The 17099-nt window shown below is 35.5% G+C and overlaps 1 protein-coding gene and 1 pseudogene across 1 annotated transcript; one reads left to right on the top strand and one right to left on the bottom strand.

The window, feature by feature from the left end:
• Positions 1-6575: 6575 nt before the first annotated feature.
• LOC108986283 lies at positions 6576-9225 on the top strand. Its single transcript, XM_018958859.2, has 2 exons — positions 6576-7318; positions 7899-9225. The coding sequence occupies exon 2, from the start codon at positions 7950-7952 to the stop codon at positions 8922-8924; it is 975 nt and encodes a 324-aa protein (XP_018814404.1). The 5' UTR covers positions 6576-7318; positions 7899-7949; the 3' UTR covers positions 8925-9225.
• A 2878-nt stretch (positions 9226-12103) lies between these two features.
• On the bottom strand, positions 12104-15864 carry LOC108986257 (annotated as a pseudogene).
• Positions 15865-17099: the final 1235 nt, after the last annotated feature.

The raw sequence follows: 17099 nt of genomic DNA, 5'->3' as shown, positions 1-17099 counted from the left end.
CCGCAGGACCAACCCACCTGATAAAAAAAAATGAGAAGTCAACAACCAGGAAAGAAAAAAAAAAAACTCCTAAATGCAAATACAACCACAAAGGAGAAATGAACCAATAGTGACCCTTAGATTCACGCCCCACAGAAAGAAGAGAATGGGGATCATGAAGCACCGTGAAATAAAATCGCTTGCCCGATTGAAAGAAAAATAAGTTTTTGTTTGATATAAACATGCCCTGTAGAACAAAAAAAAAAGAATGATAAGTTAAAGATGCATAATAATTTCATTCCATTTATAAAGTAATAAGTCAAACAGTAATAAGTTTAAACAGACCATAGGTTGAAGTAAGGTTGGGAAACATTGGAATTAAATGAAGATTAAATTCAAGATTTTTTCAGATTTAAACTGACTTATTGGAAAGTACAATACACCCACCACCAGATATGAGCAAGATTTTGCTACCTTATTGGCTATTGGAAAGACATGATATTTACAACTTATTGGAAATCAGGGTAGCAAAATCTTGCTCATATCTGGTGCTCTGGTACAGTCTAACTTGAACAAGTCAGTTTGCTGCAGCCAACTCAATCACAATGAGACAAATGGAAAAAACAAATACAATAATCGAAAATGTAGGTGAGCAAAGCCTTAAGTTGCCCCATAATGATGGTCATAAAAGGCCCAACTCACCAGATTTGAGCTAGCTATTACTTCTATGTATAATGCCCAAAACACAGATTTCAATAACGAAAGTATTATGTACATGACAAAAGTATTCAAACTAAACCCACCACCCCACGGCTTTTCAACCTCCACTACATCCATATTTACCAAGTCCAACACTACCCAATGACCAAAAGCCCCCTAATCATTCCTCAAATTTGCACACGCTTGCCCCTTAAGCCTGGCTTTCCATTTCCAGGCTGCCATGACCATCACTGATAACCACAATAATCTTCCATTTCCAACAATAACAAAAAAGTGAAAACAGAAGCACTAAATAAAAATAAAAATAAATAAGATCATTAGAGATTGAAGGAGAACACGATCAATCGAAGAGAATTTGATCTTCCACAACAATCTCTCTGTCTCTCTATTGCCCAATCCTAACATACCGATTCTAAAAAAAATAAACAACTCCAATTTTTGGTAATTTCTGCTAAACAAATGACCACCACAAAATTAACGACACCACCACTAACAACAACACAAATAGAGGAACACAACACAAATAATCTATTTTACACTAAAATCTAAAACTTACCAGCAAGAGAGGCCAGAAATATGCGAGACCCAATCCAACCCAGTCATAAAAACACTCCGAGCCAGAGAAATGTTTTCTTCGTATACGCTGGTGTTGGTCCTCAGCAAGAAGAAGTTTTCTTCATGAAATACACTGTGCAAGAGGAAGTTTTCTAACCAGATGTAAATAACCGGACTAAGAAAAACCAAACTCAATGCTCTAAAAACCAAAGAAACGAAAGGCTCAACAAGAATAAAAGAAAGAAATAGAACTCTGACTCGGTCAGGGGAGGGGACGAGATCACACTGTAGTGACCAAACAGAGAACACAACACTCAGGGACATAGTCATGAGAGATATCGTAATGAATCGCGGTGGTTTGAGAACCCACGCATTTCCTTTAAACCGCGCGTCGGCACAACGCACCGCTCTGATTGGCTCCTAATCCGGTCGACCGCAAGATCGGCGAGTGAGGCTTCTCCCAGTAGTGCGCGTGTCGGACGATGGTTACCGGAGAAGCTCGAAACGGCCACCCCTTTATTCGGCCGAAAACCTGAAAAAAACAAAAAAAAACAAACGAAACTACCGGAGACTAAGGGCCGGCGAGGAGAGGGAGGAGAGGAAGAGGAAGAAGAAGGCGAAGCCGAGCGAGTTTTAAGAGAGAGATTGTCTGGTTTCCAGAGAGGAACGTTCTAGAGAGGGTCTGGGTTTGAGACTTGAGAGAGCGATTTTCGAATGGGACAAAAAGAACACAGATTGCTTTTAACGTGGACTTAACGCCGTTTGATAGACACTTAACGGAAAACAAGAATTTCCGTCTACAGCCGTTTGATAGGCACTTATATAATAGAGATATATATATATATATATATATATATATGATAGCTAGACGTGTAGATAGTTATCACATCTCATTGTAACAGAACACTCCATAATTAATAATATCATCAACTCCCCAATAGATCAGGCCTGGGAATTTCATTTACGTAAACTATTGACATGAATCCAAAGCTAGCTAGTTGGGTACGCATACGTACATATATGCATGTCGCCAATTGGATGATCACCAGTACTATTAATGCATGCATGCTTATAACACGGCCTCAAAGAAGACGGCATTTTCTTCTCTTCTGTTGCTTTTTAATTTCTTCCATGCATGGTGGTGCCGTACGTCTGATATTACTCATAAAAAAAAAAAAAAAAAAGATAAATTCAAACCAAACCCAGAATTGTAGGCATTGAGTCAAGTAGTAGTACTGAACCCACGCATGCAGCTAGCTCGATCCTTCAATCTTTCTCCTCATGCATGTTGGCTGCGTTGACATTTTTTTAATTAAAAGAATGGTTAATTACACTTTGCCTCTTTAAACTTTCACTCAATTCATAATGTACTTCCGAAACTAATAATTACATCAAAGTGAACTCTCGAACTTTCAAGACTTCACAATCCCCCTGACCCCTTCCGTCTACCAGCAGCGTCAAATCTAAAGAAAATTCACTGCAAAGATATAATTTTTATCTAATTTATTATCATTGACCATATAAAATATAAAATAATATATACTATCAATTAGTAATACATCATTAATTATTAACCATATATAAAATTATTTTATATCTAAGTTGCAAACAAGTATGGATAATCTATGTATACAATGAAATTATTTGATATTCATTAACCATATATAAATTAATAAAAAAATTATTTAATGATTTATGATTTATGATTTATTATTAATTGATAACATATATTATTTTATATTTTATATGATCAATGATAATAAATTAGATAAAAATTACATCTTTATAGTGAATGTTATGCACATGAGCAGCACGTACAGTGAATTTCTGTTAAATTTAAAGCTCCTGGTATATGGAAAAAGGATTGAGAAGTTTTGAAAGTTTGAGACTCTATTTTGATGCAATTATTAGTTTCGAAAGCACATTGTGAATTAAGTGAAAGTTTGAAGGGATAAAGTGAAATTAATCCTTAAAATAATTGTTAGCTAGCTAGATTAGTACGTACGTACGTACTTCACCTGCGCGCATGCATGGGTGCGTGCGTATATGTGCGGAAGTAAGTCATGCAGATTAGCGAGCTAGTAGTATTTTCCATTTTCACAGTTAATCTGTCATTATATGCAGAATCAATATCATTAGATGTTGCAGTAGTAGTAGTTAAATACACACACGAAATAACAAACATTTGTTTGAGATCCTAAAATATAGAGCAGTTTGAAACTATTTCCTAACTCTAAGGAACAACCATTTTGAACGAATCTAAATTAGAGAAATTGACGGGCGGTTACAATCTGTACAATGTTTTGAAATAAATTCAAAAAATAGATAAATTCAGAGGCTGTTACAATCCATTGCAATCTTATGACTCATGATATAGAATAAGAAGATGTTCAAATTAGCATACCAAATTAATAATTAATTGATGTGTACTGTGATAGAAGAGAGATCAAGAGAGACGTGTATGCATACATGGGGCCCGGCCGAAGGAAGAAAAAAGAACAAAATGGCCCTAATTTTCTCTCGCATCACACGCAATCACTTGTACACACAAACACAGCTAGCTAGCTTATAATTCATTTATATACATACATATATTATATAAATAAATAAAAACATTAGCGTCTAGCAAGACGACGAGATTAATGGACAGTTCATCACGAGATCCAACTACAATTGATCCCTTAAATACAAAAATCTTGAGATTTCACTGCTCATTCATGTAAAACGTACGGTGTACGTGTTTGGCCGAGGGGAGGAGGCCAGGGCCGACGTGGGGGCCCAAACGGTCATTGCACGGCCTTCCGTCACGGTCCTAAATTGCCTTGCTTGCATGACTTTGGTCCTACGTACGTACAATATTTCATGACACCCAAGGCCAAGGAAGCTTTTGCTTTTACTTTTCTTTTAGGCTTTAGGGAGGAGTTGTGTATTTAGTGCAGGTAAAGTTCCGAAAATAGCCGTTTTAGGTCGACACGTGAGGAGGTTTGGGATCTCATCTAAGGAGGGTACCGGCCGGCGGATGAGAGTTTTTAGTAATTGTAATTGCATACGCAGAAAATTATTACTGGACTCCGTGTGCTTGTCCCTTAAGTCCTAGGGTACGTTCAATGACCTGGGATGATCGGCTAGGGCCCAGTCGGGAGACTCGGCAGGTCGTACTTTTTTAACAAACAAAAACAAAAAGAAAAAAAAAAGGCTGTGGACACGATAGTACATACTGTCAATTTGAGGTAATAAGTATTTGCGCGTCCTCATTGTTCATTCTTCAACAGTCGCGGCGCCTCTACATCCATCTGACTCAACTAACATATTATGGCAAATGTTTTCACACGAGAAATATTAAAGATGAGTTTAGATGTTGAGTTGAGTTGAATTGAGATGATAAAATATTATTAGAATATTATTTTTTAATATTATTATTATTTTAAAATTTGAAAAAATTGAATTGTTTATTATATTTTATGTTGAAATTTGAAAAAGTTGTAATGATGAGTTAAGAGTAGTTGATGATTCAAACGAAGCCTAAACGTCTCGAATTTGGAACGTAAGAAGTGTTTCGAATAATTTTTTTTATTTAATGATTAGGAAAATGGTTTTTAATAACAATGTAAATTTTTTTTTTATTTTTTTAAATATTTATGATGATTAAAAAAATATATAAAATAAAATAAAAATAAAATATGCTGCTCGGAAAATACATTCGGGAGCTTTTTTCGGAAAGTGTAGTACTACTCTTTCACACAATATTTTTTATAATATTTTATATAATTATATTTTTTTATAAAAATATCTTCATCTTATGACATTATTATAAAATGTGTTATAAAAATATGTTAGGTATATATTTATTACTTATATATTATATCTTTTGTTTTTTGTCTTTTTATTTTGTTTTTTTACAATCCGTTAAAATCTTACAAACAAAATTGACAAGAACCTTTCTAATGACTTCTTTATCATTTCTTTTAAAATATATTATTAAAATTTATCTTTTTTATTTTACATACTGACTTTTACAATACGTTATATATTAGTTTATCTATTTTTTTATATCATTTAAATATTATATTTTTTTAATCTTTTTTATTTATTTTGAATATTATATTTTCTACACATCATATATTTTAAATATTGCTCTATACATCATATATTTTGATATTTATAATATTTTTTTATGTATAATATAATATTTTAAATTACTTTAAAAAAAGAGTAGAGCGATTAAAAAAATACCTGCATTTGTTATTAATAAAAATAATATCAAAATTTCTACATGCATAAAAGTCGAATAAACTATAAACGGAATGTTATATAGCATATAAGAGATAAGATAGTAGGACATGTGCAAAAGTGATAAAAGGATTAAAATGAAAATAAGATAAAAATAAAAGATGATGAAATTAGAGAGAATTAGAAATAATAAAAAGTTATTTAGATAAATGAACAGTAATTTTTATATGTAAAGGATTTACTGTAGTTAAATGTAAAATAAAAATAGAAGAAATAATCTAATAGAAGAGACTTTTGATTATTTTTTTTATATTTTATAAAAATTTATATTTTATAAAATTTATTGTGAATGCTCTATGTCTGAGAATATAAGCGAGGCAGGTTGAAAGTTGAACCCCACGTCTTTAAAAAGATAAAAACAAAAGTCAAAATTTAGCCCTAGCTAGCGAAATAAATTTTAATGGATAAAGATATTTTAGAGCTTCCTCTTTAAGAATTAAAATATGAAAAATAGCTATATTAAGTATAAGCCACTAAATACAACATTTTTATTATTATTATAATTTACATAAATCTCGCTAATAACATTAATTTATCTTGTAGCCATATTTAGTATTATTTTCATGATCCTAATTTTATTCAACGCTGCCACGTTGTCGACATTCAAGTGTGCAACGTTAGACCCGTTTGGATAGTAAAAAAATATGTATGATATACTCTAAGAAAATATTGAGATTAAGACAATTCATATGCTTACGGTATAAGCAATGTAATGTTGACAAGTTATTAGGAGGAGACTACTTAAGAGAAAGAGAGTGAGAAAGGAAGTGTTTTTGTGGACCAGTTATTTTGTCTGTAAATAGACGAGAGTTTGATAAGGTAGGCCTTGGTATTCAGTTTTCAGCCAAAAAAATAGTTGGCTCACAACATTTCACACTTAAAACAAAATAATAAATAAAATAAAATTAACAAATTAAAAAGTGTATAAGACAAAATAATTACTTTTATAAAAAATAAAAATGTTTTAATTTTTTATTTTATTTTATAATTGATATATATATATATGTATGTATGTGCATGTGTGTGTATATATATAATATATTTAAGCACTCAAGAGTCAAGTCTCTGTTCCCTTGCTCTCTTTCTTTGCATCCTGCCTTTTCTAATTTTATTTTATTTTTTACTCGCCTCCCTCGGTCCGGCTCTGCTGCCCATCTGCGTCCACAAGGTTATCACTCTCCTCTGCTATTTTTCAGATTTTCTCTAACAAGATTTTGTCTTTCTAACTTCCAAGCCCACTGCTCGCTCTCTTTCACTACTAATCTTTGTTCTCTCCAAGTCTTGCCCATTTCCATTGACATCTAAAAGTAAGGAGAAAGAAACCCCAACTCTACGACTATTCCTTTCACCACTTTATTCAGAAAAGCTCTGGATCCCTTACACACTCCCTGATAATCATCGCCCACCACGTCTATCTCGGCGATAACATCCGGATTTAGTCAAATGCAGGCCGTTTGAAGACTCTGATACGGGTCGGTGGTGTTGCTGAGCCTTCACTGTGATCTTGCCTAGAAATTTAATGATGATATTCTTGAAGATTCTTGGGTTTTATGCCTTTTCTTTTGGGCGATATATTATTTGTTCGGGTCTTTAATACTTGTGCCATTGTGGGTTTCTGCGCGCGCGCGAGTTTGGGCTTTGCATGCCTTACTCAGCTTCCAGCAAACTATTGAAAGCAGGACATTTGGCCTTTTGTTTTTTTTTTTTTGGATAGCTGAAACTTCGGCCAAGATTTAGGGTTTTTCTACTGGAACCCCTTCTTCAAGGAGATCAGGTATTTAGTGCCTCTGCTGATAATATTGATACGGTTTCCTTTTGATTCTTGGTCCAAATATAGAAATTCTACAGTAGTAATTACTGGGGCTTTTATTTTGTTGACCGTTCAAACCTTGAAGAAGAAGATTTCTCTCTCGAGTTAATTTTTTTCTTTGTTTTAATTTCAATTCTTGTTCGGTTTATTATTTCGGATGGGGAAATGGAGAGGAATCAGGGTTTCAATTCCTTGGAGAAATGAAATAATGCTTAAAAGATTCCCCAAGTCTTGCAGAATTTCTTTTACCAGGGTTCCAAAAGGGAAATAAAGATATTCTGTCTGAGCTGAGGGCAGAAGGGGTTACAACGGTTGAAACCTTCAAAGCTGCTTTATACCACCCCCTACCCTCCCTGAGAATATAACTCTCTTTTGGCACTCCCTATCCGCTGTTTCCATTTATTAGGGATAGATGTGCCTCCAATTATGCAATTTGAAGCTTCTTTGCACAAGTTTGCATGTTTCCGTTATTATTCTATTGATCTGAGGGATTAAATATAGCTTTTGTTGTTGACCATTTGGGTACCCTCTGGGATTTTACAAGCTCGAATCGTCAGTTCATTGAGCTGAATCTGTGAAATATTCCAAAGCATCGATGGGGCTTCTTCTCCGGAGTCTCTCGATGATTATTCTACTGATGTGGTTCTTCTGCCTGCCGGCCCTGAGGGCTCAATCCACTAATGGGTCTTCCTTAAGCCCTGCTCGTGCTCTGGATGCACTGCTCCAGGACTACGCTTACAGGGCTTTTGTTGAATTAGTTCGTCCAAAGACTGGCATTCCCTATAATGGGGATGTTCCCTCGAATTTGACTGGGATCAAGATTGCAGCACTGAGGCTGAGGAGCGGTAGCCTATTTAGAAAAGGTGTTGATAGTTACAAAGAGTTCCATATTCCCACTGGAGTTAGCGAGCAACCATATGTCAAGAGGCTTATTTTGGTCTACCAAAACTTGGGCAATTGGTCCAGGACGTATTACCAGTTATCTGGTTACAATCACTTAACTCCAGTGCTGGGTCTGCTTGCTTATAATGCTTCAAACTTGTCAGCTACAGATTTACCAGAATTGAACATTACGGCGACTGGAGATCCCATATCAATTAGATTTCCGGATGTGGAATCAGCTCCTGATGGGGCTGTAGCAAAATGTGTTCAGTTTGATTTGTATGGTCAACACAGTTTCAGCAGCGTATCGTCTGATTATAAGTGTTCAACAATTCACCAGGGTCATTTCTCTATTGTGGTCGAGTCTATTGCTCCACCACCAATCTCTCCTACACCAAGTGCCGAAGTTCCAAATGTAGGTCCAAGATCGGGTGGTGAAGGAAAGAAAAGTAATTCGAAAGTTGGGATAATTGTTGGATCCGTGCTAGGTGGACTTGCACTGTTGATGTTGTTGACATTCCTGGTTCTGTGGGTGCAGAAGTTCAAGCACCGGAAGAAAGTGCAACAGATGGAGAGGGCTGCAGATGTTGGAGAAGCCTTGCATATGACCACGGTTGGGAATACGAAAGCCCCTGCTGCAACAGTGACTCGAACACAACCAGTCCTCGAGACTGAATATGCACCCTGACTCCCACACAGAGTGTATAAGTCTCCGCTCTCGTCCAAATACCATTCATATTCAAGTTCAATTCCTGTATTCAGTAATTCTTCCAAATCACACCTATTTTTGTGGTGTCTCATTTCCCTTTTCGTTTCTTGGTAGACTGTTGGTTTTAGTGTGGTTAATATAGGATTTTTGTGTAATCAGTCTCAAAGCCGTCCATAGTTTTATGATTCATTGTGGTGTGTAGTAGCCCAAAGTGATTTTAAATGTAATGAATTTAGTCGTCCAAATTGACAAGGAATAAAATTTCTAATGGCAAGTTTCATTTTGGTGTTGTTGCTATCAATTTTTAAAGAAAGTAATATGGAAACGAGTTGATATGCCTATTGATATATTTTATATTTCTGTCTGACCGCAACTACGTCCTTTCCTAAGCTGTAGGTAATTCTCTGGTCTCGAAGATCATTCTGAACAATGGAGCATTTTATGTTATAGGTAGTTTCTTGTCTCTCTCTTTTCCCAGTTGTTTTACTTGTGCTTCCTGGTAACTAAAGCATATTACTTTTGCTGCATGCGTAAAGAGGGATTGAAATGGTGTAAACTGCATATGCATGAAGTAGTAGAAGAAGAAAGCCAAAAGTCATCACAATAATACATCCATCCCATGAAAATAATTGTGAATGGTGATAACATGTCATGTCCTATAAAAAGAAAACAGTTAATTAGTGCATGAACACTTTTGTTTTAGGCACGCAGGGTGGTGGCCATAATGCTTAATTGGCGTGGCATGGTTGTAGACAAGTCTCAATTAACAAAGTTTATTTTAAAGATCAAGCCCTACGTACACATTGCTGCCTCCCTCCTCTTCCTCTGGTCTGGTGGCCACCCCCATCCATGAAAGTGACTGGAGCAGTTAACGGCAATTAAAAAAATCACTAGCTTTTTTCTTTTTTCTTTTTTCCTTTATTTCTTTAAGCAATTGGAGGCTTATGCGATGCTTCTCTTCCAGACCATCCAAAGAATTAAGTTAAAAAAAAAAAAAAAATGCAACATAAAGATTCCACATGCTGGCCAAAGAGGCTAATAAAAACAAACGAGTCCATGAAGCAGCTCTTTTTTTTATTTTTATTTTTATTTTTATTTTTATATATATATATATTTCTATCATTGAGAATTATAATAATGAGTCCATGCCAAGATGTAGATGTCATTTTATGGAATCAAAGTTCTTCAGCACCGCCAAAACCTTATATCTGATTGTTGAAGCAACTGAGAGTTTCTAATCGGACCTATCTTCTCATCCTCCAGACAGCTGCGAAATCACATTATTACACTGACTGATTTATCATTACTAGAAATAAAATTAAAAGTAAAAACGTAACAAGATTTATGTCTTCATCCTACGACAAACTCACCTTTATAAAAGCATGACAAAATGGGATTGACATGAATGAAAAGGTTTGTATGACGGCCGACAACGAGAAGGCCTTCTTCCTTCAAGCAAGCTGTGCTCTCTCTGACTCTCCGGGCATCTCATTGGTTGTTTGGTGTTGGTGTTGGTGAACTTTCATCACCTTTTTAATGTCCTCAATTATTTCATTTCTTTCTACTTACTAACATACATCTAGGAAAATATAAAACACTTTATAATTTATTTTGAAAATATCGAATCAAGTAGATTTTTTAAGAATATTTTTTGTAACTATATATTTTCAAATTAATATATAGAAGAACACTGGATAAAGTTTCTGTTTTCGTCATGTGTAACACGTGCATAAATGCATGAATGTTGGTAGTTTTTAAATGGCCGGAGGTTTTTCTTAAAAGAGATTCCAATCAAATGCTGAAGAGAAGGGGCTGTGTGCCTTGATCGGCATCAGCAACAACACAACTGCTGTAGCATGACAAGCAATAACCAGTGCCAATATCCAGTCAGTTGGATTATCATGTCGGTCAATAGTTGGTATTTACAAAGCTATAGACAGTATACACATCGCTTTTTCTTGCTCTAAACACATGTTAATTTACCAAACAACAAGGTTCCGATTCCCAGGATCATCTACCAAATACATAGTTCTTAAGATTCTATTGGAGTAAGCCCCTCGATATTCTGAGGCATGACAGAAACAGATTAGGTTACAAGGTACCTCATAATCAACAAAACTCTTGCAGCCCAAATTCAATGAGTCAACACACAAGAAGCTGACGAACAAATGATCTTTTTTCCTAAACAATTCCAAGCTAATGCAACTTCACATACAAAAAGAAATGAGGAGTGCTACAGCTACAAAGTAATTACACAAAAGTAATCTTACAAACTGACGTGACTTCATGTGATCCGTCAGATTTGTTTTACAATTAAAGTAATTTTACAATCTAACAAACAATATCAACCCACATCAATTTGTGAGATTACTTTTCTATAATTACTTTGTGGCTAAGTATTTCTCAAAAGAAAAATGGAAAAGCAAAAAGAAAACAAAAAAACTAAAACAACATCACAATTTCTCTTGAGGCTCTTAAGCATTGCTGGCAGTTCATTCCAGCTTCCAGAGTTCCTGCATTTATGGTAAATCAACGAAAATACTCGATGAACACAGAGAAACAAACGCGCATGTACATGGCAGAATGAGAAGAATTTAAACATCTTTTTAAAATAGAACCCCCATGGAAACCGAAAGCATACAAGTGCATGCACACATGTAAAACAACGAAGGCAGATAGATGTAAGGGTCGGGCTGTAAGTATACTATATAAGCCTATGAGTTGATATAATAGAAATTAAAACTTCCTGTGATAAGTTTTTCAGTGTCTTAAAACTTGGCGTGGTTGAGCTGAACCTTCCAACTCAACAAGAAGCAGCATCCCATAGAAGAAGAGAAACCTTAAAGAGCGCACATGATCCCGCCCCAACACAAACGCCCCCATCCCATAAAAGGAAGGAAGGCCTGTATTATTGGTTGAGAAAAAAACCCAAAATGAGGTCCAAAAGAGTTGGACCCAAAAAAACCAAGAAGGCTTTTCCCAAAAAATAAAGGATGTTGCAACACTGATAACATACTCTACGATTCTCACTCCTTTAAGTAAGAACGTACATTGTCATTCCCAATCTTTTATGTGATAAAGTAGCATCGAGGCTCTTTTCGCTCTATCAGGCAGCTAACATAACTCAATTTCACCACACAAAACTATCTGATGAAAACAAAAATACAAAAAATATAAGGCAACTTGATATAAATAGGAATAAATACAACCATTATGAAGGCATTAATGATTCGAGTAGAATTCTTGGTACATCAAGATATGTGGCCAAGAACAAATACAGTTCTTCCACCAAGTCTAACAACATCGCAATCACAGCAGTTAAGAAATATTCAAACTTTCATTCACATAACTTGATTTTTACAATGAGGAACGTTACATATATATAGCCACAGAAGGCTAACTTTCTATGAAAACTTTGTATGTAAAGGAATGATTTTCTAATTACAAAAATTATGAACTAATTACAAGGATCAGACTAAGTATGGAAACATGTATCAAAGATAAGTAGACTAATTATACAAATTAGATAGATTCCTAGAAGCAAGAATATGTTGGAAAGGGAAGTGGTGTTCATGGAAGGTGACATCACGAGAATAAAAAAATTGAATGAGTGTCGAGATTGTAGAGTTTGTAAGCTTTATGAGTGCTTGGATAGTCAAGAAAAAACACATTTAGTGGCACGGGGGGAAAATTTGTCGGGGTGAGCACTAAGGGTTTGTGCATAGCAAAGACACCTGAATACACGAAGATGATCATAGCTGGGTGTTCTATTAAAAAGAATTTCAAAATGTGACTTATTCTGGAGAATGCAACTGGGGGTATGATTAATGAGATATGCAGCGGTGATGACACAATCTCTCCAAAATTTTAAAGGGAGATGTGCTTGGAAACGAAGACTACGGGCAACATTTAGAAGGTGCCTATGTTTATATTCTGCAACACCATTTTGTTATGGAGTTTCGTTTTAATACAGGTACGTTCATGAATGATGCCATGATTTTGAAGATAAGTTTGAAATTGATGAGAAAGAGATTCTTGTCCATTATTAGTGTGAATAATTTTAACAGCAGTATTAAATTGATTTTGGACGAGCAAAAAAATGCGTTAAATGAGTAAAAGTTTCAGAATTAAAACGCATTAGGTACATCCAAGTAGTGCGTGAAAAATCATCGACAATGGTGAGGAAATAGTGAGCCCCACTCAGAGAAGAAGTATGATTAGCTACCCCAAATATCACAAAAAATGCGATTAAAAAGAGAAACACTTTTATTTGCATTAATAGAAAAAGCTAATCGGGTGTACTTAGATTGAGACCAAACATCACAATCAGAGAAAATGCATGGAGAATTAAAAAGACCAGGAATAATAAAATGGGAAGGGTGACCTAGACGTTGATGCCATAAGGTCTTATTGACAGTAGATTGGGTAGCTAAAGCGAGAGAAGATTCACGCCAGTACATGTAGAGCCCATTGCAAAGATCACCCGCTCCAATCGGCCTCATCAATTGTGGGTCCTGAAATAAACAAGTGTTAGATGAGAATAAAATGACACGAGTTATGAAGGGTAATTTGGGGAACTGACAAAAGGTTAAAAGAGAAATTAGGGACAAAATAGACATTATGTAATATGAGAGAGGGAGAGAGAACACAGGTTTCCATCCCTTCGACGGGAACAACTTGGCCATTAGGGAGTTGTACGTTGTGCTTGGAGACAATACTTCTCAGGTCAACGAAGGCATCACGCCGGTGGCACAAATGGTGGCTTGCGCCGCTGTTCACCACCTAGTGGTGGTGCCGATCGAAGGAAAAACTAGAGGAAGGAGAAAGTGTGTTACCAATGAAGTGGGCTGAAGGATTCAAGGAGGTGGTGAGCGAAGACGGTGCGAGCAAGGCGAGTAAGGAGTTGGTCATATTGGCAGGGGTAGGGATCAGTTAGACTGATACCATGTTAAAATTGAGAAATATTCAAACTTTCATTCACATAACTTGATTTTTATAATGAGGAACGTTACATATATATAGCCACAAAAGGCTAACTTTGTATGGAAACTTTGTAGGTAAGGGAATGATCTTATAATTACAAAAATTATGGAACTAATTACAAGGATCAGACTAAGTATGGAAACATATATCAAAGGCAAGTATACTAATTATACAAATTAGACAGATTCTTAGAATAAGGGTGACTGATTTTCTGAAGATGGAGAATCTGGAAAATATGGCAACTGTCAATAATTGCCTTACATTTATGTTCATTAAACCATTTTAGAGATGAACATACTGAGTTAATTTTACTTCTAGAAATCCAAAAAGCAGTCGAAAAAGCTATACAAATTACTTTTTGTAGAAGTTTAAGATCTTGGCTGTAAACAATGCATGTATTAGATGAAACCCAAAAGTTTATAATAATTTCCATCCTCATAAAAAAAATTTAAAAAAAAAATACAACCGGAAAGATTGCAAACAACACAAGTATTAGAAGAAACCCAAAAAGTTATAATAACTCCCATTTTCATAAAGAAAAAAAAAAACAATCTGAAGGCCATTGTTCAAGGTCTAAGAAAACTGAAGACCCAGCCCCCTGCCAGCCCCAAAAGAAAAGGGAAAGAAAAAGAAACATACACATTTGCCTATTTTACTTTATAATAAGCATCATGAAAACTGTTAATTACATGTGAACAAGCATAAATTAATCATTCGGCAATCTCATATAAAAAAAACTGAAGTTTACACAGAAATAGCTCATTGCAATTTCAGAAACCAGCTTGAATCGGATCATGCAATGCCGCGGTGCCTTACAATTAGTCCAACCGACTCCAGCTTGATAGAATCGATGTATCAAGTTATTAAACTATATACATTTTGAAATTCCAACTTGTTTGGGTTGCATTATCCTTAATGTTTAGAGTCATTGGTCGTCCATAGATTAGTCAAAATCTGTTTAATCACCCTTTTGGGTTGGGCACAGATTCATATTCAACTATTATGCATCATATCATGATTTCCACAATGAGACAAGCAGAGATCCTTACCTCATAAATCACTCATCTTATTTTGAGGGGAGACATGACAATCACAACAAAAAAATCTTTCTGATAAGAACAACAACAAAATATTTAAGGAAATATGTAGACACAACACACACAATTGGACAGGTAACTGAAATGCTGCGAAATGCAAAATGTCGATTGTCAGGTTAAATCTCGGACTCAAGAGACCTTGCAAACACAAAGTCTTTTTCGGTTAAATCCTGGGCTCGTGTAATGCATCGACGTCACACGGATCTTTTGATGACAAGGAACTACAGAGGCGAGGAACTTCAGAGACTATGCAAATGCAACATATATTTTACCCGGTTATCTGAAATTGAAACGATACCCTAAATGATTAAAAAAAAAAGTGACTGGAGAAAAATTGATAAATAAAGAAAGATCACAAAGTAAAAAATAAAAAAACCTTATTTTTTCCTTTTTATTGTTAATAATGAGCAGCAGCAGAGAGCTTCTCAATGAGCTTCTTGTCCCTCCGTTCCATAGCCACATCCCACACGTCGTTGCTGATATGCTTCGTCTGGAAGAAAAAAAAAAAAGAATCAGTAAAGTAATTATTAGGAATAACGTCGGTCGGAGAAATAATGATTTCAAGGATGATTGATAAGATATAATAATCTACAAGTGAAAAAACAAAAAAGAAGATACCCGGTCATGAACGGCTTTGTGCATGTAATACTGAGCACTACCCATAACACAGCATTCCTGCTATGATTCCCAGAGGTAGAGCTGCTTCCCACCAAACCCACGCCATCTCGAGTCGAGGATGATCGGATCTCTCTCTCTCTCTCTCCTTGATTTTTTCCCCTGCTGCTCACAGGCTTGGAAAGGAAGGAGTTGGTTGGTTAGTTGGTTATCTGCCACGAGTCCTCAGCCCGGCTCCGAGAGTATGGGCCTTGGGCTTCTCTAAGAAATGTAATACAGACAGAGAGACAGACAGACAGGGACAAAAAGTAGGCTGGCTGGCTCCATAGCCTCCATTAATTAATTTAAGGTTGTGTTTGTAATTGATTTTCATAGTAATGGTTTCAAAAGCTATTTTTAAGTTATTTTGGGAGTCTGAATATTCTCTTTATTAATGTGAATTCCATGAGCTTTACCTTTTCGATTACACAGTTAAAACTTAAAACACCATTTATAAACAGTCCAAGGTCCCCGAGACCAATTTTTATATTGTCGGATCTTGTTTAGGCATTGGTGTGAGTGGTAGGTATTACTGTATTAGTATCACTCCCTTTATTAAATGCCTAATGTTGGTGACATTATAGTTAATCCTTGTCCTGTCTCAACCCAATTGGTTATCGTTCATTGAGGCCCCCACCGCTCTTGACTTCCGTCTCCCAAAACGTATTTGCATGCCTCTCAATTATGATTTATATATATATATTTGCAATTTAGATATAGACATCAAATATAAATTATATAAAATCAGTGATTATTCATTCTTATCTATCTATAATTACATTGACGAATGGATTGTCTATCTTCTAGTTATTATTAGAATATTAATTAAATAATAATAATAAAAAAATATGACCAATATTAACTATGAGTGTATGAACCTGCATTGCTTGTTTGAGCGTGACAAGTTTTTGTTCTTTATTCGTGGCTTGCCTACTTTTGGAATTAATCCAAGTGAGCCCCATGAGATGTCTTCCGCCAAATATCTTGTACGTCTAATTAAAACTCTCTGTTTTATGTGGCCTTATGTTTATGCTTTTCCTTGTTACAACTATCAGGGTTGTTTGGTTGAGGAAGATCAGAGGGGGAAGAAGAAGGAATGAAAGGAGGTACTGATCTTTTGGCCTCAAAGATAGGGAAGGATGAATTGGAGAAGAGAGAGGCGTAGCAGAACTAGTGGTGAAACAGAGATCAATTTACTCATTTTTGAACATGGGTTGTCTGTAGGTCTGCTATGGCTTGGACTCAGTATTTGAAATTTGAACTTGAGGTGCATGATCTTAATGCGGAGCTGCTGCATCTGCATGGTTGACGTTTTAGACATGGTTTCACGATTCTGGAGTAGTCGGTACCATGGCATGCAGCTAATAGATCAGCTTCTTATATATATATATATATATATGGAGTCTTTCACTTGAGAGAC

This window comes from Juglans regia, chromosome 3 (genome assembly GCF_001411555.2).
Source record: "Juglans regia cultivar Chandler chromosome 3, Walnut 2.0, whole genome shotgun sequence".
Taxonomy (NCBI): domain Eukaryota; kingdom Viridiplantae; phylum Streptophyta; class Magnoliopsida; order Fagales; family Juglandaceae; genus Juglans; species Juglans regia.
This window is presented reverse-complemented; position numbering and strand designations above follow the sequence as displayed.